The 24,331-nt window shown below is 47.1% G+C and overlaps 2 protein-coding genes across 6 annotated transcripts in view; one reads left to right on the forward strand and one right to left on the reverse strand.

The window, feature by feature from the left end:
• gli3 (GLI family zinc finger 3) overlaps positions 1-10,018 on the forward strand; it is a 108,435-nt gene extending 98,417 nt beyond the window's left edge. For all 3 annotated transcript variants that reach the window (XM_023950287.1, XM_023950289.1, XM_023950288.1), the window contains exons 11-15: positions 3,520-3,669; positions 3,747-3,911; positions 3,994-4,284; positions 5,609-5,990; positions 6,383-10,018. In XM_023950287.1, coding sequence (XP_023806055.1) covers positions 3,520-3,669; positions 3,747-3,911; positions 3,994-4,284; positions 5,609-5,990; positions 6,383-8,625 — 3,231 coding nt within the window. In that variant the 3' untranslated portion in view covers positions 8,626-10,018. The remainder of the gene's footprint in view (positions 1-3,519; positions 3,670-3,746; positions 3,912-3,993; positions 4,285-5,608; positions 5,991-6,382) is intronic.
• Positions 10,019-10,533: 515 nt separating this feature from the next.
• On the reverse strand, positions 10,534-22,593 carry prpf4b (pre-mRNA processing factor 4B). 3 transcript variants are annotated; one of them, XM_011489066.3, is made up of 16 exons: positions 22,469-22,593; positions 21,060-21,138; positions 18,289-19,403; positions 17,961-18,134; positions 17,723-17,884; positions 17,285-17,366; positions 16,985-17,186; positions 15,867-15,940; positions 15,693-15,783; positions 13,119-13,266; positions 12,902-13,039; positions 12,673-12,826; positions 12,478-12,592; positions 12,262-12,413; positions 12,104-12,190; positions 10,534-12,028 (listed from the first exon to the last, which is right to left on the reverse strand). In XM_011489066.3, the coding sequence occupies exons 1-16, from the start codon at positions 22,525-22,527 to the stop codon at positions 11,825-11,827; spliced, it is 3,036 nt and encodes a 1,011-aa protein (XP_011487368.1). In that variant the 5' UTR covers positions 22,528-22,593; the 3' UTR covers positions 10,534-11,824. The 3 variants fall into 3 exon arrangements, with proteins under 3 accessions (XP_011487368.1, XP_011487367.1, XP_020568135.1); XM_011489065.3 differs by having other exon boundaries at positions 17,961-18,137; XM_020712476.2 differs by lacking the exon at positions 22,469-22,593 and adding an exon at positions 21,611-21,630 and having other exon boundaries at positions 17,961-18,137.
• Between the last annotated feature and the right edge of the window lie 1,738 nt (positions 22,594-24,331).

Raw genomic sequence — 24,331 nt, forward strand, 5'->3', positions numbered from 1 at the left:
ATGAAAAGAGTGAGCTGAATTACACATGCCACTTCCAGCTCCCTGCCCCCTGATCCTCGTTCTCTCTCCCATCTTCCCTCTTCCTCCCTCCTTCCCTGCCCTCTCTTCCTCTTTTTTTTTTTTGCACAAAGCACTTCAGCAGCTGACATCACAAAAGAGCCTATGATTTATTAGGCGGTGTTTGATAAAGCCAAACGGTGTTGCGGGTCCCACCGCTTAGTGAAATTGCCTTGTAAACAGGGGCCTCTTTTCTTGCATCCTAATGCCTGAAGGCTGCGTCCCAGAGAGCGCTCGATAAGGAGGCGGATATGAACGCGGCAGAAAAAGCCAAACATATTCCCACTACAAGTGAAGAAAAGACTTGTTTTTTATTAAAGTCCCACTCCAGTCATCTTTTGATCAAAGTGTTCCCAGTGGTCTTTTATTTATGATGATGCTGTTTTTAGCCAAAATCCCAAAAACTGTGCCGTTTTTCCAGGACATAGTTTCTGCAAAGCGGCAGGAAAATTACCACTGAGTTCCGGGAAGGGACTGTTGGCTCCCCTTCCCCTCATTGTTGCTGAGAGCTCTCTGTTCACAGGCTCTCCCACTAGCTCACATTGGAGCTGTCCAGCCGTACAGTTAGGAGCCAGATTCCAGCTCAGACAAGGAAAACAAAGACGCCCCCTACTTTTCGGGATATAAGTCGCAGTTTTTTTGAATAGTTTGGCGGGGGGCGGGACTTATACTCAGTTGCGACTTGCGTGATTAAAAAAAATAGACTTGTGTGTTAGCTATTTTCCTGCCAATGACCACTAGAGGGCGCTATATGTGTGTGTATCAGTACTTGCTGCCAAAAGTGACACAGAAGATAAAGAATTTCTCATCGATTTAGTGATTTTAAGTGACATAAAAGTTTAAATGACCTGATAGCAGGTTCTTTATGCTATAGTTATCGGAATAATTGTTCTTTTGCTGCACTGATTCGCTAGATTTCTCTTGAAAGTGAAGGTGAAGGTGAAATGACTGTTTTTGGTCCCGTATTATCAGTCAATCGCTTTATCAATAAAGCACGTTTTTCATTGACATGTCAAGCATAAGGTTCTAAACAAAACAAAAAAAATGTTGGTTAAAACCATAAAAAGTCAAAAGACACATTAGATTAAAAGCAACAACAATAAAGAAAATTGAGGAAGCACTGCATAGATTAAAAGATGGATAAATGTTTAATAAATGCCTTCCAAGAGTGTGACGTACATCTATTTTTTTGGTAATTTTGCATTTTTTGGTGTCTGTGACTTAAACTTTGGAGTGACCTGTAGACATGAATCTAGTCGTATAAGTGGGTGGCGGCCGGCTCAGCGTATTTTCTACGTCACATTTATCTTCTTTTCCAAACGGCATTTTTTCATCTGCTCCTGATTCACAATTCATTTGCAATTTTCAGCTTAATTTTCCTAATCTATGTTCTCCATTGTCAGAAAAATCTCAAAAAAAAATGTGCGCTATTGTTTTCTAGAAAAGTGTGTCTTTGAGGCAGAATCAGGTGGGGTTGTTGTGCCGCAGCGGCAGGGGTCCACAGCAGCGAGGCACTTCCTGCAGCTGGCGGCGCCCCGCTCCCCTGTGCCCGTGTCCCCGCGCTCCCTCCTAAATCCATCTTGGTGGCGTTTTTACAGTTGTTGGCCGATAAGCTGGCAGAGGGAAGATGAATAACCTGCCGCGCCGCCGCTATCAGCACCTGTTTGTCGATTTAGCCGGCCAGCGGGACCTGTCTGCTCAGCATGGAGATTATTGATTCAATAAGAATTGCCATTAGATCATGCCATTAAGGTTTGGCGGCCCCCTCTCCCCGGCGCTGTCTGTCCTCCTCTCTGTCAGCTCACCGGCTAATGCATCACCGCCGTCGATGGCCTCCTCCATTTGCAGAAACGGGGGTGGGGGTGGGGGGGGGGGGGTGCGAGCGGCGTGTTGTGCCAGCTGCCACCATGATCCAACACCGCGGCTCTCTCCCATCGCTCTCAGCCAGGAGTTATTGAGCGCCGGTCACAGCAGACGGATCGCTCGCGGCAGAGATTCCCTCACAGAGGGGAGAGGAAGGAAGAGCCGCACTTTCCGAGGCTTTGATGATGCTCCGGAGCAGATCGATCTCCAGGAAGTTCCTGGCCGTCTGTGGTCCCTAATCATGGTCCCAGAATGAGTTTTGTCGCGTTAAAATACGAAAAATGTCGCGCGAGACTGGTGGCGGTTGTTTGCTGATAGATTAACGTCAATTTACTTTCACACCGCTGTTCCTCCCCAACTCATCTGTCAGCTGGAACGGGAGGTTAAGGCCTGCTGGATGTTAAGGTCACGCCTGCCGGGGGAAGTCACCCTGTGGGGAAGAACCGCTCACACAGAACACATTCCTCATAAAATCTAAGAGAGTTCAAGTCCGGCTTTATCTCCTCCTTCTCCACCCGACCCACCGTGGTCACCCCAGAGGTCACGAAGGCCGTTCTGCTGCGGGGGAAAGTCATAATGACGGCTTGATCCCGCTCAGGATATTGTGCATCTTTCTGGGTTTAAACTGCCCTCGAAGAGCATTTCAGATGCCATGATGTTGACTCTACACCCCAGGCTCTCTTCATTTCCCTGAAACATCCATTTTTTGGAAGTTTTTCAGTAAATAAACATGTAGAGAAAAAGACGGGAGCTCAGATAAAATGCCTGAAAACCCCCATCCTCTTCATTTCTGTCCCCTCTTTTTCTCTCTCCTGCTTTTTCAGCAGAGGAGCACTATGAAGCTAGATTTGTTGCAAAATTGTTGTTTGTTCTTTTCGTAAAAAAATGTTTCGTATCCGTAGGAAGGAAACTGTCCGTCTGTAAAAAGATTTTGTACTTGTTAGAAACGTCAGACGAGCATTAATCTACAAGGACAAAACCCAAGTTATGAGTTCTTTTTTCCTTTTCCATGAATCAACCAATCAGCCGCCTTTCACCGTCACCCAATCAGGTGCATGATATGTATCCCTTGAGGGGAAAAAAAAAGAATTCGGACTTTAATCTACCAGAAGGAAATAAAACCTGTTTGAGACGGGACACCTTCACCTTCCAGCACGAAGACGAGTAAAATTCAGTTAAAAAAATATCTGGTTACAGAAAAAAATTATTTCAATTTTTCATTTTGGAGAGATGTTTATAATTCATTTTGGTTGAAATGATTTCAATCCAGACACTTCAATGCATTTTAGTAATCAGCAGGTTACTTCCGGGTTGAACCCTCTATCCTGAGCCTGTGAATGTTACGTGGGAAGATTGAAGCACCCAGGCGCAGAGAGGAGAGGAGGCAGGAGTTCCAGGAACAAGGGCTTTTAATAACAAACCAAAAACCACTGCTAAGCAGGCTAACCAAAGTAAAACTCACTACAACAGCGAAACAGGAAACCCTACAAAATTAAACAGGAAGTTAAACTCAAAACATCACAGAACAAAAAACAACTGGAACAGCAGAAAAACCTAAAACCGTGACAGTGAATTGATCAGTGTGTTCCTCTGTTTCAGCACATCAACAATGACCACATCCACGGGGAGAAGAAAGAGTTTGTGTGTCGCTGGGAGGAATGCTCTCGAGAGCAGAAGCCCTTCAAGGCCCAGTACATGCTGGTGGTCCACATGCGTAGACACACCGGGGAAAAGCCCCACAAGTGCACGGTGAGGATCTGCAGGTTTTCGGACCAAAACTCGGCTTTTGGAATGCAGTGATGGAAGTTTTCCGTTCCCTCCTGCAGTTTGAAGGCTGCACCAAGGCCTACTCCCGTCTGGAAAACCTGAAAACTCACCTGCGTTCCCACACTGGAGAGAAACCGTATGTGTGCGAACACGAGGGCTGCAACAAGGCGTTTTCCAACGCCTCCGACCGAGCAAAACACCAGAACCGCACACACTCCAACGAGGTACAGCGAGCTCCCCTTCAGCTCAGCCGGGCGCGCCTGGCGTTGTGGTTTTTAACCGACTTCTGCCCTCCTCCCCCTTCAGAAACCGTACGTCTGCAAGATCCCCGGCTGCACCAAACGCTACACGGACCCCAGCTCCTTACGCAAGCACGTGAAGACGGTGCACGGACCCGAGGCGCACGTCACCAAGAAGCAGCGTGGGGATTACCCCCGCCCCCCACCCCAGCCCAGGGAGCCTGGGGGCAACAGCCAGGGTCGCTCACCGGGGCAGCTGCCCCTGGGTGGGTACGCGGACCAAAGGGAGTACAACCACGCTACCTCCAAGCAGGACGAATGTCTGCAGGTCAAGTCCATAAAGACAGAGAAGCCCATGGTGAGACTCATTCGGGGGGGCGGGGCTTTAACTCCACTTCTGCTGCTTTCTTTGAACGTTGCTGACATTCTTACTGCTGAACTGTCTGACTAATAAGCATGCACGTTTAAATGGTCTCCTTGCACGTTTAACACTTCTAACGAGCTCATCTTCTCCTTTATCCGATGCTTCGGCATTTCTCTCCGTCCCTTTCTAAGGACAGTGGGTAATCAGGTGAGATAGGAACCATATATGTTTGCTAAATATTCCCTTCATGTCTAATTTGTCCTCATCGCCTCACGCCACGTTGGACTTTCTCATCCCACCTAAACACGACCACGCTGTTCTTGTTGTGTCTCTCATTCTCCGTTTCCATAAAAAAGACTTTCTTATCGTGTCATCTCCTGGGGATTGAATGCCACAGATGATGCTTTTCTCCAATCTGAAGCTATCTGAAGTCCAAGTTTTAACCATTTTAGAAATTTGGCACCAAATTACTCATTTTATTCTCCCCTAAAAGCCAAAAAAAAAACCCAGTCCATTTATGGATTACTACAACTGACCTGTACATACAAAGTGAAGTTTTAACACAAGCAAAACTTTAAAATGAAACTTAAAAGGTGCATTGATAATCAGGGAGCCAGTAAAGAAAAAAGGTGGATTTAGGCCACATTTTCAATGCAGTTCCTATTCCTAAAGGGATCCGCTGGATAAAATGCTCCTGTTGCATTTTTCTCATGATGGAGGACATTTATGAAGAAAATTCAGATTAAAATTGCATTCCTTAGTATTCCTTTATTCAAATTGTTGTGAACCAGGAGCAGAAAAAGAAAGATCGTATTTGTGACGTAGAAAATAAGTGGGGCGGGGCCACACGCTCCCTGCTCTGCTCCATTCCGATGCTTTCCCTTGCAGACAAATAGATCCATGACCGGAATCTGGATCCAAATTGTACAGCTGGATAGCTCCAATATTTTTGATTCACCGATAAACTAAGCTAGTGGGAGCGCTTGTAGACAGAAAGCTCTCAGCAGCAATAAGGGTTAAGGGGCAGGATTGCTTCTCGCCAATGGTTTTGCCCATAGAGGCGAATTTCTAATGAAATCCTGGCGCTCTGCAGAAACAAATGTCCTAGAAAACGATAGATTTTTAGATTTTGGCTGAAAATAATCATAATTAAAAAACAACTGGGAACGCTTTGAAAATAGATGTTGATGGAGTTGGTCTTTACGGACTACAGGGAGTTGGAGATGTGTTTGGATCCTCTGGTTGTCATCGTTTCATTGTCTGTGCCGTCTGCCCCGCCCTTTGCTTCAACCCTGACCGGTGTTTGTCTGCCGCCCAGACGTCTCAGCCAAGCCCTGGCAGTCAGTCTACATGCAGCAGTGACCAGTCCCCCGTCAGCGCCGATCCCAGCGGTGGAGTCCAGCTTGCTGTGAGCGCTGGACGCTCGCCAGGGGAGGGGCTGGAGGAGGACGAGCGGGCGGAGGGCAACGAAGAGGAGGCGGAGGGTGAGCCAGCCCCCATCATGGACTCCACGGTCTCCACAGCGACTGCGGCCATGATGACCCTGCAGGCCAGGCGGAGCATCGGCCGCCCGCTGCGCTGGATGGAACACATGAAGATGGAGAGGCTGAAGCAGGTGAATGGAGCACTGCCCAGACTGGGGCCCCTGTCCCCCACGCCGCCCCCCAAGGGTTCTGCAGTGCTGAACATCTTGGGAAAAGGTAAGCTTAGCATTCCTAAAACCATCAGTATGAAGCATGTTTTGGGGTTTTTGGGCTGTGGGAGGACAGCATGGACACTCCACACCACCTGGCGAGGGTGTGAACCACTGCGCCAGTATGCCGCCCGTCAAAATCATTTACTTTGGGGATTGTTTCGTGAATTATAATGGTTTAAAAACTAATCATATTTCACCAAATCCATAAATCATTTTGCCTTTAAGATCCTTTTTTTGTCAAAAAAACAAAACAAAAAAAACGGCTTTAGGTTTATTTTTAATGTAAGAATTTGTGTTTTTGTTTAGATCACTTAATTTGTCAAACCCACCACAGAGCGGCGTGGAAAGCTCCTCGGTTCTGCTGGTCATTTAAAGAGGTTCTGTTTTTCTCTCCAGGATCCTGTCTGGGCAGGCAGTGGGGGGTGTCTGCTCCTCAGCCCTCCGCTCACGCCGACCTGGGGAGCACGGAGCTGACGGTGCTGGGTTTGCTCCGAGACCGGCGCGACAGCAGCGGCAGCGGCACCAGCTCCGCCTACCTGAGCAGCAGCCGCCGCTCCTCGGGCATCTCGCCGTGCTTCTCCAGCCGCCGTTCCAGCCAGGCGTCCCAGAGCGAGGGCAACGCGGCGGCCGCGCACCACCGCCGCCTCCACAACCTCAGCTCCACCGACTCCTACGACCCCATCTCCACGGACGCCTCCCGCCGCTCCAGCGAGGCCAGCCAGCACGGAGGCGGGGCGGGGGGAGGTGGTGGGGGCCTCCTCTCAGGTGGGAGTTGCCTCGGGGGAGTGGGTGTCGGAGGGGGGTCGCGGGGGATGCTCAGTTTGACACCCGCTCAGCACTACCACCTAAAGGCCAAGTACGCAGCTGCCACCGGTGGCCCCCCTCCCACCCCACTGCCCAACATGGAGCACATGAGTCTGAAGTCTCGCATGGCTATGATGGACGAAGGGGGCAACAACCGCTGTTTGCCCCCTCCAGTGAGGCTGCCCCCCTGTGGGGATGGCACCAACAGCGGCTGCGTGGGTCACGCCGGCTACAGGAGGAGGGTCCTGTACCCGGGTGAGGGACCCCTGAACGGCAATCGGAGGGCCAGCGACCCGGTCAAGACGCAGGCTCCTGAAGCGTGCAGTTTGCCCCCGGTGCAACGCTTCAACAGCCTGAACAACCTCCACCCCCTGCCCCCCCTGGCTCACCACTCTGAGCCTCGTAACTTCGGCCTGCAGAAGCACACGCGCTCAGACGCTTTCTTTGAGTTGGGCCTGCAGGACTACACGTCCAGCATCGCTGAGCACGCCGCTTTGGAAGCTCTGGCCATGGAGGGCGAGGGGGGGGCGGGCCTCCTGCTGGACGATGAAGACATGCTGCCCGACGACCTGGTGCAGTATCTTCATTCCCAGGCTCAGATGGACAACGTTTCCTACAATCACAACGGAGACCATGCGGTCAGGGAGGCGGGCCAACACTCAGGGATGGGCGGGGCCTTCCCCGGATCTCAGAACCTCCAAGGATCGACTGAGAGGAAGAGCCCTGGGAAGCTCCCCATCCAGTGGAATGAAGTGAGTTCAGGAAGTGCTGACCGATCGCCTCAGAGGGAGAGAAACCCCCTCCCACAGTGTGGAAGGTGGCCCAGTACAGAGCACGGATCCCCTTCTGCGCCCTTTGGCCGGTTTGGGAACATGGTGGTGCAGCAGCCGGGATTGGCGGGTTTCCAGAACAGTTACGTCCAGGCGGATCGACCTTCAGACGCCTGCGGCATCAACCCCGCAGTCAAGCTGGAGACGCCCCCCAGCCCCTGCATGGAGATGAGAGGTGCTGCCGGCAACACTTCTAACCCCTTTGGGAGGTCCAGCTTCCTGCAGGTCACCGGCGGGCCTCCTCCCCAGGTCCTGAAACCGCCTCAGAAGCAGAACGCCAACACCTCCTGGCAGGTTGGAAACAACCTGATCCTCAGCAGGGCCCCCATGAACAGCATCCCCCAAGGCAACGCTTCTTGTCACAACAGGCTGCCGTTTGCCCCCCATCCACCCGGCAATAGTTCTAGAAACTTGGGGAGGCCCCAGCAGTACCACGGTCCTGACGGTTCCGGCGAAATTCAGCCGGGCTTCAGCCAGCTTCAGGTGCAGGGAGGCGCCGACCAGTGCTTTCTTGCGTGTCAGGTTTCTGGGCTGAAACTGGAGAACTCAGACCACGGATACCTGGAGGAGAACTTTGCAGACTGCCTCCCCGATTGCAAGGCCTCCCCAATCCCGGTTCTGGAGGAGCAGAGCTTGCTGGACTCCATTGCTGAGTCTGGAGGATTTTGTGGCGCCATGGAGAGCTCAGGGGCGCTTCCTTCACCCGGAACAGACCAAGTGACCAGCACCGTGGACGGCCATGTTCTCAGCGCTTTAGACGAGGGGGCAAACCTGGACCTGGTGGCCATGCTGGAGGACGGGTACGACCAGAACAGTCTGGTCTCGGGGGTGCTGAGCCCCTCCATGTTTCAAGGCCTCTCCAGGACGTCGTCGCGCCTCACCACTCCTCGGGCGTCGGCTCCCCTCCTCAGTGTGGCCCCCGGCCTAAACATGGCCATCGGCGACATGAGTTCCCTCCTCACCAGCCTCGCCGAGGAGAGCAAGTTCCTGGCCGTCATGCAGTAGCTCCTCCCCTCTGGCTTCTCCCCGCCCAATAGGAAACAAAAAGGAAAATGGAGGAAACCAGCTTTGGTGCATGTGAAGATTTAAAACAATAACAACATTTTTTTATGATAAAGTGTTTAGCCGAACGCAGCCTTTGTATTTTGTGCAGACTGAGGACGTTTGGGAAACATGTACAGTTGAATAACTCCTTTTTTGTACGATAACGACGTGACGTGAAGCAGCAACCCCTCTGTGAAACAGTATTCTGTGTATCGTTGCTGTTCTGACCCGTAAACGTGCATGTACTCACGCCAACAATCTTTTCCTGACCGAGGGGCCGAGGAGACAAGTATATATAAAACAGTAGGTTTATATATACATTTCTGTCATTCTGTTCACTTCTGTGAAGCTGTAAATGTTTCCGTGGTGTTTTCGTCCCAATGAAAATGGGCCCCACTCCCCGTTTCCTGTCCTCTGCTTGGTATCTAAATGGTTTCGTTGAGTCTGGTACGGTACCACCACTGTGTATAGCTGCTTTTCTGTCCTTCGTGCTCAGATGTTGGGACGTTAGATTTCGGAAGCTGACGTGTAGACGGACGTCTGGTGCTTTTGATACTTTTATCCGTCTCCATGACCAACAACACAGGAGGCGAGCGGCACACGGAAGTGCCGTCGGCGTCTGTGTTGTGTTCGATAGGAAATCACCTGTTCAAAGCTCTTCAAATTGCGAATGTGTACTGCCGTGGAGTATTGCAGCGACGTCGTGGACAGTGTTAGCATTGCCTTGCGGTCTTCTGCGACTGCACACAGAACACCGAGTAGTTTACCTGTATTTTTTTGGTTTTGTTTTTTCATCGTCAGGAGAACATTTTGTGCTCTTTGGTACTTTTGTCGTTTTTGTAGCCGTGTGACGTTTTTTTGTTTTTCAAAGAAGTAGAAACCATTTCCTTTGAACAAAGGTTCGTGCCTTGAACATATCTGCCAGTTGGTACAGAGAGATGATCACTGCCAATCTTCCATTGTGAATAACAAAGACAACCAACCGTGTAAAGTGTCACCTGAAACCCGAAAAAAAGATAAAAACGGAAAATTTATATATGAAAAAGGAATATCAGAAAAGATTTGCGAAATGCATTCTACTTTTTTCACATTTATTGTGCTTTTATATATAAATATATATATAAAAATGTAAATACAGTACTTACTCCCTCCTGTAGGTTTAGGAAAGGAAATGTGGAAGTATCCTGGGACTTTGAAAGCAGGGTTTCCCAGGCCCGGGGTGCAGGCCAGGCAGATGGGAGCTCCAAGCCCCCACTGCTGCACCCCCAGCCCCACAAGAAGAGCTGCTCGCTCTTTTATAACTGACAAATGTTTGTATGGTTTTAATAAAAAAAAAGAAAAAAATGAAATCATATTGGAAGTCTCTTCTCTTTATTTTTGGTTGATGAAAAAGGTGTTTTTTAACATGTTTGGGGGGGGGGGGTCTCATGATGGAGGAACTTCTTTTTTTCCAATCGCTGTGAATCAGGAGCAGCCGTTTGAAAAAGACCGTATTGGTGACGGAAAAAAACCCACGCTGGGCGGGGGTCATGTTTCCTGCTCTCAGTGCCCGTCTTGGTTTTCCTCCTCTGGATCAGGATCTGGATCAGAAGCGGATCGCTCCAGTATGGCTCGTTGTTTTTGCTTCACCTGAAGGATAGGTTAGCGAAAAATCCCGTAAACAGAGAGCTCTCGGCAGCGGGGAGGGTGAATAAATACTGCCGCTCTGCTGAAACTATGCCCTAATAATCGACAGGTTTTTAAACTTTGGGTAAAAACGGCACAATCTTAAGTAAAAGACCACTGGGCACGATTTAAAATAGATCGAACATTTGTCCAGGAACATATTTTTAATAGAGCACTAAAAAAAAAAAGTCAAACATCTACATGTAAGAATTCTATTTATTTCTTTATTTAGGAAAATTACATGAAGGGAATTTTGCAGTTTTCTCAGAACCACCCAGTTTTAAACGGCTGCTTAAAAATGTGTGGTATCTGCCGCCCTCTTCTGGTCACATAAAGGAAGTGCAGGCCAAATGTGCTTTGAATGACTGATTTGTTTGGTCACATCTTCATGTCAAATGCAGCCCCATCATTGTCGATGTGCATTAGGATCACAACCCCCACACTACGCCCTTCTGCAGCTTCAATCAGAAGAGCCCATTAGATGCTTTCTTGGCGAGTTCCTGCGTCTGTTCGGTGCTTTGAGAGAAGTGCCGTGGCGTCAAAGAAGCAGGAGTCCTTTGAAAATCAGCAGTCCTCTGCAAAGTTCAGAGACCATTTCTGGCCCTGAATGTGGCGGTGGCGGCAGAAGGGACGCCGTGTTCCAGCGTTTGAATCAAGTACGGTGGGAGTTTGTACATGAAGCATTTTATTACTAGAAAACAAGCCGTCGTACTGAAGCAGCTCTTTCAGTAGCGTTTCCACGACTACTCTTTATTGAAATCACAAGATAACCACGTAATGAAAAGAAACCAAATGAGCGTACATAAAAAGGACAGGAACTACGGACTATATACAACATTCGGGGCGGGGTGAGGGGGGGTTACAGCGGAGGCTTCTTCGGTTTGGTGTTTCACACGAGGCTCAAACAGGAGGCACTTGAATGTGAGAGCCTTTCGGAGCCGGGACCGGGCCGAAGCGCTGCAGGGAGGGAGGGAACGGACTTTTAAAAGAGATAAAACAAAGACTTTTGCTTTGGAAAAAAAAGAGAAAGATGGACCAAATAAATGCAAAATATCAATTCCTTCAAGTGGGCCTGAGGGGACAACAGTGAGGGGAGGGGTGACACGATGAAACGGACCCACGCCTGCAGCACATTCAAGAGCATGCATCGCCTCACCGTTAGGTTGTTCCAGAAAAACGACGTCTGCAACCTGGAAAAAGTATCCAGCCGCCCGCCTGCCGCTGGATCGTTAATGCAGCAGGCGGGAAATATTTACAGCTATTGTTTTTCTTTTTTTTTGCTCCAAAGTTAAATTAAAAAAAAAAAAGTTCATATTGGTTCTGCGGGGCGGTGGGAGATTTACAACGAGAAGTCGCAAAAAATGTTTGAGAATGGCTACGGTTTGAATGATCTATTTACAATAAAACACCATCCTGGAACAGAAAGTCGGGGGAAGAACTAAAGGTGAGGACGCGGTGGCGTGCGGCCTCCGCCCGTCCCGCCTGGCCTTCGGGGTCAGATCTTCTCCTGGATGAAGGGGTGCTGGAGCGCCTGGTTGATGCTGACGCGTTTGGCCGGGTCCAGCATCAGCGTGCCTTCCAGCAGGTCCTTCAGCTGCATCACCTTCTTCCTCTGGTCCTCGGGCAGCCGCTGGCCGCCTATCAGGTCTGCCAGCAGGTCTTTGGTGGGGTTGATGGTGCTCATCACCGTCACTTTCTCCTGCGGGCGGAGCAGAAACGTTTTAGACCTTCAGGAGAGGCTCCCGTCAGACGGGAGGAAGGAACAACGCCTCACCCTTTCTGTCACTTTGTCCACCTCGATGTACAGGAAGTTCAGGTTCTGGTCGAAGTGCTGGTCTTTGAAGAAGCCTTTCCGGATCATCTGAAACCCACAGAGTGGCGTCAGCTGTCGGCGGCGGCGTGCTCCAGGCCTCAGGCGGGACGCAGCCTTACCTTGTTGGGCATTTTGCCCTTGAGGTCCATGGCCAGCTTGAGCATGTGGTTGTTGGAGGATCCCGGCAGCAGGATCTTGCCGGTGTACAGCTCGTACAGCGTGCAGCCCACGGACCACATGTCGATGCCGTAGTCGTAAGGCTTTCCTATGACTGAGGCGGACGCCGTCAGCACAGCGGCAAATCAACACAAACGGTGGCAGACAGGAGGACTTACTGATTTCAGGCGCTCTGTAGAACCTGCTGACCAGGTACGGCGTGATGTCATTGTCTGCCACATGAGAGGCGGAGCCAAAATCACAGAGCTTCAGGATGGTTTTTGACTCGTTCACCTGAGGAAGGCAAAAGACAAAATCTGCAAAGCGGGAACCCTGAGGGAACATTTCTGACTGTGGCGGCGCTCTGAAGGTACCAGGATGTTGTCGGGTTTGATGTCAGCGTGGAGGATGTTGCAGCGCTTCAGCAGCTTGAGCGCCAGGAACAGCTGCTGGCTGTAGGACCGCACCGCTTTGATGTGGAGCCCCACGTCTTTGCCGTACTTCTTCAGAACCTCCCGAAGGTTCATGCTGCAAGGAGGAGAGCGGTCAGCACCTGAACACGGCGGAGGAGGAGGCGGAGCCAGCTGGAGAGCGCGTCTTTACCTCAGAGGCTCAAACACCAGACACAGGTGCTGCTTGTGGTAGAAGTGCCGGAACAGACGGAGGCAGTGGAACTTGTCGTCCGGATCGGCGTCGTTCAGCTTCTTGAGGAACTCCAACTCCTTCAGGCCCGTCTTCTGCCTGAACACCAGAACCGGGTGCGTTTGGACAGAACATCTTCACGTATGGAGGGGACAGAGAGAACAGAGCGGCGACTCACATGAGCTCGTTGTTCCTGATGATCTTGACCGCCACGTCCTGGCCGGCTCTGGCGGCGTCCCGGGCTCTGACCACGTTGCTGAAGACGCCCTGACCCGTGTACCCGTACACGTCATAGCGCTTGTCCAGAATCTCTCCGATGTTCACTCCTGAACAGAGAGGTGATCAACAACCTTTAGGACCGGATCTGCTCACGGACCGGCCCGGACGTTTTTGCCTCCCGTTTCTTGGAGCTTTTGAGCGTGAAGTTAATCTGCTTCCTCTGTAAAATACCTGTAGCTGTCTAAACTTCATCTATACAATAGATGTGATCTGGATTCCCTTCATCTCTGTCACAGTGGAAGTAAAATAATCAGACGCCAACTTCACCGTTTACGGTGCGGCGGATAATTAAAATGAATAAAGTCACTAAAATGGAATTTTCTACATATAATAAACATGAATCCACCATTTGAAAAACTTTATTAACAGTAGGCCTGCACAATATACCGCAAATTTATCGTTATCGCGACATTAAGCTGTGCAATATGCATACCGCAAAAGACGGCGAATATCGCAATAAATGGTTACCTTAAATGTGCTAAAACAATCTCATGGCAGCTTGAAATATTGAACAAATGAAATAAATCCCTTTATGCATTTAACCAATCAGAAGGACCCGTTTACGTTGTTGATCAATCAGATGAGCCCTTTAATGTTTGATGTTTGCCTCCTACGTCGACAACGGTCATTTGGAGTAGAGTTTTTAAACTGTTGCAGTGAAATGGAAATTATGTTTTTGGTTGTTTTGCTGTTTGTTTACATACCGCAAATTATATCGTTATCGCAATATTAATCACCAATATCGCATATCGCGAGTTTTCCTCGTATCGTGCAGCCCTAATTAACGGCAACCTTCAAACATTCGGTCTCAGGAGGAAGCAAGACCGTGACACTGCCGCCGACAAACGGCGATCTGATCTGAATCTGTTCCATTTCCTTCATGATATTCATTGTGCATGTTTTTCAATGCTGGTGACTATTATGAACTAATGTCAAAGACGGGAAATAACAGAGGACAGCGACTCACTAGTCATATTAGTGGGAAAATATATCCTAAAAAGGGAAATGTCTAGGCTAAAACATAACACCAGGATTCACAATTCCTGTAGATCTAACATAGTTACGAGTCAATCCGTCCAGGGTTGATGCTATATTGCTGAATGAAAATGAAACTTCAAGGGTAATAATTGGCAAAAAATAAAATAAAAGAAAGAAAGAAATGATCAAAGTTGACCATAAATAAGGTGAAAACAGCACAATAACAAAAGAAAGGCACCAAGGATTCCCTGTGATTTTTTCCATGGAGGCAAAAATCCTGGAATATCTTGAAAAGTTCAAGGATTTGAAGAAAATTTGGGAAAAGCTGAAAGAGCTAAACATTTGAGTGGTTGAAATAGCATGAAAATTGTTGGAGTTAAGCAGCAAAAAATGGTGAAGATACTAGAATAAAGAAAGAGAAACAGGAAAACAATGGGTGGAATCAGTTCTTTGCTTTTGTAAAAATAGAACGAAAATCAGGAAAAGATTTGAGCAAAGATCACCCGTGTGTGTTTGTTTTTCAGGAGGATAACCCTTTTTTTTTTTTAATTGAATGCAATGCGTTTCCAGAGTAACGCCATCATTCCCTGCTTTATTAAAAGGTTCCCTGAGCGAACGCTTTGTGCAGCGTTTCTGCAGCGTTTGTCACCAGCCCCGCTTCCCTCGTGCTGCTGATGCAGACGGACTCGGAGCAAAGTCTGCCTTTTGCAGGTTTCTGGGGCAAAATGCGTTTCAGGGTCTTTCAGTAGCCACACTTGCAACCTCCCCTCGAAAAGCCACTCCAAAAAGCCATTTCCTGGCATTTGGTCGTGTTTCACGGTGAAAGTCAAGCTGCTTTACGGCAACGTAAACTCCCATCACCGATGCCACGAACGTCTGCCACAATTTAAATCCCAATCTCATTTTAGAATATTTTCGTTTTTGGCTCCAAAGTAACAACATTTGTTGACTTTTCCAAAGTGTGACAGAAGATTTAGTTTTCCACAAACCTTTCGAGGACCTGGCAGAAACGTTTCCCGGTTTTTCATGTCCGTGCGAAGGCTGCTCAATCTGTGTTCACAGCGAAGACGATTGGAAACGCCCAGTTTCAATGTTAAGTCGATAAAGGTTTCGCCACCTGAACAATCCGATTGATTCTTTTATTGTTCTTATTTGTATGAAGACAATAAAAGTTCCTCTGATTTGAATCTTTTTCGGACTAACTTGAGGACAGCAGGTCTTCAAACCGGGTCACAGAGACCGGCGTGGCGCTGAAAAGCCGCCGACGTTCGGTCGATGGTGACGCTCACCGTACTGAGAGGATCTCTGATGATGTCATGAATTATTTTGTGGAGCTCTTTAAAAGAAATAAGCCTGATCTCGCCACATCAGCCATGTCTTTCACGTGGCGGTGAGGCTAGAACCCGCATTAGGAGTGTCAGGTGTATGAACTCCTTTTTGGACGAGTGTCCTGCAATCAGTTCAATCACAGAGCTCTGGGGCAGCGAGAACTCACGGTAGTAACCCTCGGCGTCGGTCCAATTGTCTCTGAGGTTGGGGTTCTCCTTGAAGTCCTTGCCCAGACCTGCAGCTCTCATCCTGGCGCTCTGCAGAAGCGGCACAAAAGATGTTAAAACGGGACTTGATTTTTCCGGCGTCACGCTTGGCGGCCTCTTCAGTGGAAACTCACATCAAAGTCGGCGGCAAACAGGTCATCCGACTCGGTAAACATGTCCGGGGCGGAGGGCTTCTTTGGGTTGGCTCCTGCAACAGAAAGCAGACGGTCCGGCCGCGGCGCCGGCTGAGTGCTTGGGCTGGCGTGGAGCGCTGTACGGCGGTAAATCTGGAACATGCGTTCGATTGACATACTCTGCAGAGATCAAAACATGCTGCAGGGGGCAGACACAACCAGGCTTTGGATTACAAGCCAGCAACTGAATGAACACATGACAGAAAGAAACAAAATTCAGTGCATTTCACACAGATGTTGACCTAACTGACCTCTGCAGAACCAACGTTTACAAGTGGAAATAGAAGGCAGGACAGAGACAAAAGTCTGACCTGCACCTTCATATTTGCATCTTTCCTTTTTATTTAGTCATAAACCAAAAGAGGAGTGACAGAAATAATTTGTTATTTTTTAAAAAGACTCCAACTAACTACCAGATGGAAAACATTGTTTCCTCCGTTACTTTTTGGATTTAGGTTCATTTTGTCCTCAAAATGACAAATTCTAACCGTTTCTTTCAATGGAGACGTTTTATTTTGAAAGAGCTTCAAGAAATATTGGCATGGAACAAGAAGATTTAGCTGTTTTCTTTAAGACAAAGAGTCATTGAGAGACTCGAAGCTACAAGTGTTTTGATTTCCTCAGCAATAAAAAAGAAAAAAATACTTAAAAATGAGAAGAAATGAGGGATTTTGTAGTTGATTTTACGCTCCGTTGCGAGAAACTGTAAGTCGAAGACTAAAAATCCTCTGGTTTTCTAGAGTTTTAGTTGTTTTCTATGAAAGAAAACTTGCAGAGTGACACTTGTTTTTCTAGGATTGCTGCTTAGCAACAGTTTCGTCATCTCAGTTTTCTTGTTTCGTATTGTTCAGATGGAAAAAATTCCTTCAGGAGTTTGTTTTCTCCATCGTTTCAGAAAACAAACCAAGTGTATCTGAACTGAAATACCTCATTTAAGCATAGAATCAGAATGAGTTGTAAAGACGGCTGGACCCCGGCAGTGATCCAGGTGGAACGCCAACTGTAACGAGGTTCATTCAGTCACACCAACAGATCCCGGAGCGTTTAAGGGAAATTACCGTCTTTCTCCTGCGCGATCAAGTTGTGCTTGGCTTTGATGTTGGCCTCAAAGGTGTTGAGATTCTCCCGCTCGTACTCCTTGACGTCGGCGGCCACGCGCTCCAGAATGTCGTCGGGTGACGGCGAGCGGCTGCGCGTGCTGCTCTGCGGGCTGCTGGGCTCCGACACCATGTTGCTCTCTTCGTTCACCGCCTTGTATTTCTGTTTCATGGAAGGTAGCAAACGTTTAAGGGACGTAAAATGCCGGTAAAGATTTTCAAAATAAAACGATAACGTAATAAAACGAGACGTAAGCAGACCTGGACGATGGCCAAGCGCTGCTGGCGCCTCTGTTCTATGAGAGCTTCTTCATCGATCTCCTCGCTTTCAAACTCATCCAACCTGCAAAACCAAAATTCCTGCCGTTTAAGACCCAGATCACGAAAAACACTTCCAGACACTTTGAGCTTTTTAATCCAAATGTAGTTGATCATATTTCTCCGTTTGTAAATCTACAGCAACGCTGTTGGACTGCAAATGAGTCCAAACTGTTTAAACAACTGTTTTTGTTTGGAAGAACTCATTTCAATAACAAATTATCCACCAATATGGTCAGAGCCCCCCCCCCCCACTGAGGACAGGGTTACAGAAACGGTTTTATAAACATGAATAAACTGGAGTTTCAATGAGGTTTACCTTTTTTCACTGTTTTATATGAAGCTTAGCGATAAGAAAGCATCTCTTCCTGTTTCACTCACACTTCATCCTCTGAGGATTCCTGGTCCAGCTTCATCCCCTCCGAGAGGCTCCCTTTAAACTTGTCTTCATCTCTGCTGCGCCTCCTCCTCCTCCTGTCCCGATCCCGGGAGGTGGAGCGTCGGTACTGCCGGAGTCTGCCGTACCGGTCCCGCTCCCCGGACCTGCAAAGGTCACGCCGACATTAAGTACCAGAGACGCGCCGTGAAGGAGGCGGGACGACATGCGAGACGCCATCACCTGTGCCCCAGGGGAGACCTGCTTCGCCTGCGGGGGGGTGAGCGCGAGCGTCGCCGTGGCGATGGGGACCTCCTCCTGAGAGGAGAGCGACTCACTCGGCGTCGGGAGACCGACCTGGGACTCTTGTCCCGGGATCTGTTCCTGGCTGGTCCTACGTCTGCCCGAGAGCGCTTTCTGCTGGAGCGAAGAAGACAAACCGCCTTCATCATCATCCTCATCACAAGGTTTCATTCGTTCATCATCAAATATCGTTTTAGAACCCCCACACCCACTCAGGAGCATCGTCTTCACCCCGCTCATGTGAGCAGAGGTCAAAGTGGGCACTGACCTTGGCGGGGACTCCTGCCGGTCAGCCTCCCTCCTCCTGACGTCCGCGGAGCGGCTGCGTCCTCTCCTGGGGGGGGACCGTGTTCTGGTCGGAGAGTGGTTCTGTTTCGCCGCCTTCTCCGGGGCACCGGCCAACTTGTGATGGGCGTCTCTGTGGCGAGGAGAAGCGCTGCGTTTCCTGGTGGGACTGTGGGGCCCCCGCCTGTGCGGCGAGCGGTTCTCTTTACCTAAGGAAGTGTCCTTGGACGGGGACTTGGCCGGCCGTTTGTCCCTATCGGCATCAGAGCGCCTCGGCCGTTCTCGTGCGGGTGACCTGGACCGCCGGCTTGGTCTTTCCTGGTTGGTTTTGTCGTCTCGCTGTGGAGACGGACGTTTTTCAGTGCGACTGGCCTTCTGCTCGCCTCGGAGGCTCGGGGGGGAGTTGGACTTTTTCCTGTCCTTGCTGTCTGACCGCTTCCGGTCTTTTGACCGGCTCCTGCCGCGACCTCTGTCTCTAACAACTGCCTCCTTTGAGCTCTTGGTCCCCTTGTCCGGTTTCGACTCCCTGGCAGACTTCTCTGCAGACTTACTCCGACTGCGGCGCTTGGCGTTGGATTTACTGGCCTCGGTCGAGTCCCGTCTAGATTTCCCAGTTTTGCCGCCCCTGGGAGATATTGGTTTCCCTGAGCTGCCCCTTGGACGCTGCTCCCCGTTCCTCATCCTTGCATCTCCATCCTCTTCAGAACCAGAGTTGTAGCCCTGGAGGATCAGGCCCATCCCGGACTGGACCTTGCCCTCCATCAACTGGCTGTCCAGCTCGGCTTTGATCATGGCCCTCTGCTTCTCCAAGTCCTCCAGCAAAGCTCTGTCGTCCAGACTGGGAATCCCGGAGGACGGAGACGATTCCACTTTCTTGGAGGGGTCAAAGAGGGCGGGGCCTGGGGCAGGCGAGCCCTCTTTGCGCTTGTGTTTCCGGTGTTTGTGGCGATGCTTGCGTTTTCGCTCCTTGTCCTCGTTCGCCGCATGCTTGTGCTTTTTATGCTTGCTGCGATGCTTGTGTTTCTTCCGCTTGTGTTTGCCGCTGCCGCTGTGATGTTTGGATCCCTCTGCCTTCTCGCCGTTCGCTTCGGCTGTTCCCTGTCGTTACAAACACAAAAGCAGGTTGTTAACATTTCACTGAAGCTGTAGACAAATCAAATCAAATCAAACTTTATTTATAAAGCACTTTTCATATAAAAATATAACACAAAGTGCTTTACATTAAAACAACAAAATATAAAAACAAGCAAGCATTAATAAATAAATAAATAAATAATAGGGCCCCCCTCCCCGTACCTAGCCCCCCACGCCTTTCACACCTCCCACTCTCTAACTGATGGAAAATGACAATGAAAAATAGGCTGTAAAACATATGCTGAGCACAAAAACATGATGCGGGAAACGCTAATAATTGGAACCTCCCCCCCTGTGAACAGCCGCATAGACGGCCAAATGCAACATCACAGGCGGGGACCGCTCCACCACAGCTAAGCGGTGATGCAGGTCCCCACCCAGAGCCGCAGCGGCTGAACAGCAGCCGTCCAAGAGGGAGAGGTTCCAGCTGAGGAAGCACCGGAAATAAAAATGAATAAAAATTGAGAATCAAAAAGTAAACATATTGATAAAAACGATAAAACATTGAAATAAGGTAAATTAAAATAACACGTTAAAAATCAGGTTCAAGTTCATAAAACAAGATAAAATGGATAAAGAAATAAAATAAAAATAGAAAATACATATAGATAAATAACAATAAATAAATAAAAGTAGTAAAATAAATAAATAATAAATAAAAATTAGCTAAAAGCCAGGTTAAAAAGATGGGTCTTGAGCCTTTTCTTAAAAGTATCAATGCTCTCTGCGGCTCTCAGGCCCTCTGGCAGACTGTTCCATAAGCGGGGACCATAGTGCTGAAATGCAGCTTCTCCATAGGTTTTAGTTTTTACAGTTGGAATGGTTAACAGACCAGTGCCAGAGGATCTCAGGCTCCGCGAGGGTTCATATCTTACTAAAAGATCTGATAAATAAGAAGGCGCAAGACCGTTAAGACATTTAAAAACTGTTAAAAGTATCTTAAAATCAATCCTGAAGCATATGGGGAGCCAATGCAGGGATTTTAAAATTGGGGTGATGTGAGCCCGCCTCCTGGTCTTTGTAAGAACTCGTGCAGCAGAATTCTGGAGAAGCTGAAGGTTCCTAATATTTGTTTTTGGAAGACCAGCAAGCAGGGCGTTACAGTAATCAATTTTACTCATGATAAAAGCATGCATTAGCATCTCCATATTAGCAAGAGAGAGTAGGGGGCGGACTCTAGCCAGATTTTTGAGATGATAAAAACCAGTTTTAACCACCTGTTTTATATGGGGGATAAAAGTTAGCTTAGAGTCAAAAATAACACCCAGGTTTCTGACTGCTTCCGAATGACTTAAGGAAAGTTCCTGTAGCTTCAGAAACTGTTTCTCCCTCTTGGCTTCAGGACCAATAACTAAAATTTCAGTTTTTTAATAAACAATAAATAAACAATCTTACAATGCTTGGCTTTAATACACGGAATATGTTAGAACAGGAAAATATCTTTATGTTTTAGTCACATTGATCCTTTTTTGAATTTAAAAGAAAACAGTTATGAATCCAGATGGGACAGAAAATTCGACATTTTCGAAAATATTAAATGACATTTCACAGAAAAAACAACATTATGGTTTCCAACTAATATCCAATTTAAAATGTTACCGTCTTGCATAATAAACCAACCTCTTCCTCCTCTTCTTCCTCAGACACGTCTCCACTGTCTTCATTGCCGCTCCTTTCATGGCTCTCCAGGTCTTGTTTACTGTTTAATAAAGAAAAATGTAAGAATTTGTGCATAGAAAATAAAAGGAATCGTGTTTAGTTTGACTCGTTTCAATGGATGAAATTCTTTGGAAAATAATTCATTTTTGAAACATTTGTAAATTTACATTTTAAAAAAGAAACGTATGTCAGTATCTTGAATACCTATATTCCCATTGCGATTTCACTATAACTGTAACCAAAACATTAGAAAACTTAAATAGAAAAATTCATTATATTTGAGACGTAAAGGGATTTATAAAAACTCAAATTAAACATCTCAACTATATTGTGGCCTCAGCAGATCATACTTTGGATTTGACAAGAATAAGGATGTTTTATTAGAGTTACCTTCAAATAAATCCAATTCCAACTCTAAAACAAGGAATACCAAAAAACAAACAATTCTAATTTGCCAGATCGACTAGTCACAAAACCAACACAGAAATCCGCCCTTTTTCATGGATTTTTACCCCATTAAAGCGGATGGAAGTGGTTTTGACAGCAACCCAAAGCGTGAAGACAGACTGAGATCAACCTGAACCGGGACGGATGGTCCTGGCAACAGTTGCCACAACACAAGACCCGCAGCGTCCAAAGCCCAATATAACAACTATGGTGGAGGTGATCCGCTCTTTAGTATCAAACTGATGCTCCAGCTGCTTTTTACCTCCAAGTAAAAACACACGATGCTTTCTTAAATGAGAAACATATTTGATTTGGTACAATCCGTTTTAAAAAGCGAGGTTCCGGTATGTTTATGAAGCGCGCAGATCTTCTTCGGGAATTCGGTTATTTTTCACCTGATCGCAGCATCTTGCTAGTTTAATGTTTAAAAGAGCGATTACGTAACGTTAAAAAATAATCACGAAATGAAATAGGGAAATATAATTACTCGGGTTTGCAAAGAAGAATTTATATCTACAGGAAAACTACTCGCCAAGTACATTTTACTTGTTTGGCATTAGGAAATATTAACCTAAAAACATGCTAGCCGTCGTTAGCAAACCTTCAAGCTACACCGTCTGCAAGAACTTACAAAGCGACAATCTCACAACTATATTATATAAAATCTGGATATTTTAACTGTGATAAAACGTGGATACGATTTAAAATCTACTTCTGTGTCCTCCGTATTTAAAAAAACTTTTAAGTTAGCACCGCTAACGCGTATTAGCCGGTTAGCCGAACGTCAGCATGTCATTTAGCTGGGCCGAGCTTTCACAACCAACAGTTTCGCCGGACTATTTGGTTCCGGTCCGGATTCGGTTCCGGTGAGCTTTGTCACCGTTCTGCGATCATGTTGGAGCATATTCCATTGAATTACTTACACGTGTTCATTTCCATTATTCATTCTTCTGGACGTTATGTCCATCTCTACGTCAGCCATTTTCCTCACTGAGGAGTTTTTTCTTCATGGGTGATGCGAATGTTGTAGCGCGCCCCCCGGTGTTCTGGCGAAGCACTGCAGCGGAAATAAAATCGTGATTTTTTTTTTTCCTTTCGTTTTTTAAATTAAAAATTATTTTTTAGATTTTTTTTCTACAAATTAGACTTGAGAGATTTAAATTTAGACTTCTCTCATTTTTTGTTTATTTTCTAAATGCAATAAAACACAATTAGGAAATTAAAGACAGTGTCACACAGCCAATACATACTAGTTTGGGCATTTTTCACATATGAAAATTCGGTCTTTGGTGATCCATGAGTGTTTTGTGTGTTCCTCGATCATGTATGCAGATGTTTGTAAAGGGTTTTGGCCAATGTGAAGGAGGTTTTGTTCTAATTTTTGGTCCGCTTTATAATTATGCGGTTTTCTGTGTATTTTGTGGGGTTTATTTGTAATTAATACATGAATCCAACGCCGTAATATTTGCTATAGATGCATGCACAAATTTGTGACTTTCCACAACTTTTCCACGTATGTTTAACAGACTTTTCACGCACGTACCACAGATGTATAGCCTTGTACCCCGTTCAAATCACGTAACTGACACATGAATTGGTAGTGAATTGCATATAAACGGCCCAATAATCAGGCATGGTTCCCGGTCTACGCTTGCAAATATACTTTACAAAATATTTGTAAGGACCTGAGACTAGGAATGGTGCACCTTTCCTGGATCTAAGATGGAGACAGTTCTTCAACAAGGAACAAAAAGGTGAAATAGCTTTTTTCCAAAAGACACTCTGCCTTATGTGACCCACTACTGGAGAAAATTCACCCCAGACAAATTTGCCCCTATATTTTTTACCATTTTGAGCTTCGTTAGGTTAGAAGATTGTGTTTTTGCAGAAGTTTGTTGTGTCGTCAACTGCAAAGTAAGCTCAAAACGTGAGCCATCCCCCATGTGGACCAATGGAGATTTTAATTTTTATTCCTTTGATGATAACACTTCATATACGACCATAAATAGTTCATTCAACACATCCTCCAATGCTACAAAAATCTCCAAACTATACAAAATTTACACAAATTACAAAGCAACGCATGATCAAAATCCTTTTAAAAGTATTTTTTGTTGCAAATACCTCCAAGTCTTTTGTTTGTACATCTTTTTAGATGTACAAACATTACTTCATTGAGCAGCTGTGTGTTACAGAAGTACGTAGTCGTTCTGGAGAATTCAATTCTTATGTTATCCACGTCGTCCTCATCTTCTCCACGTTTTTCATTTCATGTCCTCTGGTCATCTTGACTTTCACCATGTGTTGATAAAGAATAAATATACCGATCCATCTCCACACTAGTGAGGAATTTAGCTGAACTGATGCCACTCATTTATGAGTTACTGCACAAATCCATGGAGTCTTCAGAAAATAAAATAAAAAAGGCTTCAACTTCCTGTGAACATCAAGCATGGCTGACCCTGAAAAAACTGCAGGAGTTTAAGGTGAAACTTTTGGGACACAACCCACAAGGCTACGAAAACAAAACAAGGCATACACAGAGAGGTTATGGAGTTTGCTGGTACCTCAGGATGGCCCTAAGGGTCAATTAGTGGATGGTGTGGTTGCTGAAGGCCCCTCATGCACCCTGTGGTTGGGTTTCTTGGTGCAAGCCGCTGGTATGTACAGCAGGAGAGTTGGACAAATAACCAGTTAAAGTTCAGTTTTCAACATTAAAGAATCACTGTGGTGCTAAAAGCAAAAGAAACAGCTTTCTTCCTTCTCATTTAGCCATTTTTAGTTTT

Source organism: Oryzias latipes, chromosome 20, assembly GCF_002234675.1.
Source record: "Oryzias latipes chromosome 20, ASM223467v1".
NCBI lineage: Eukaryota > Metazoa > Chordata > Actinopteri > Beloniformes > Adrianichthyidae > Oryzias > Oryzias latipes.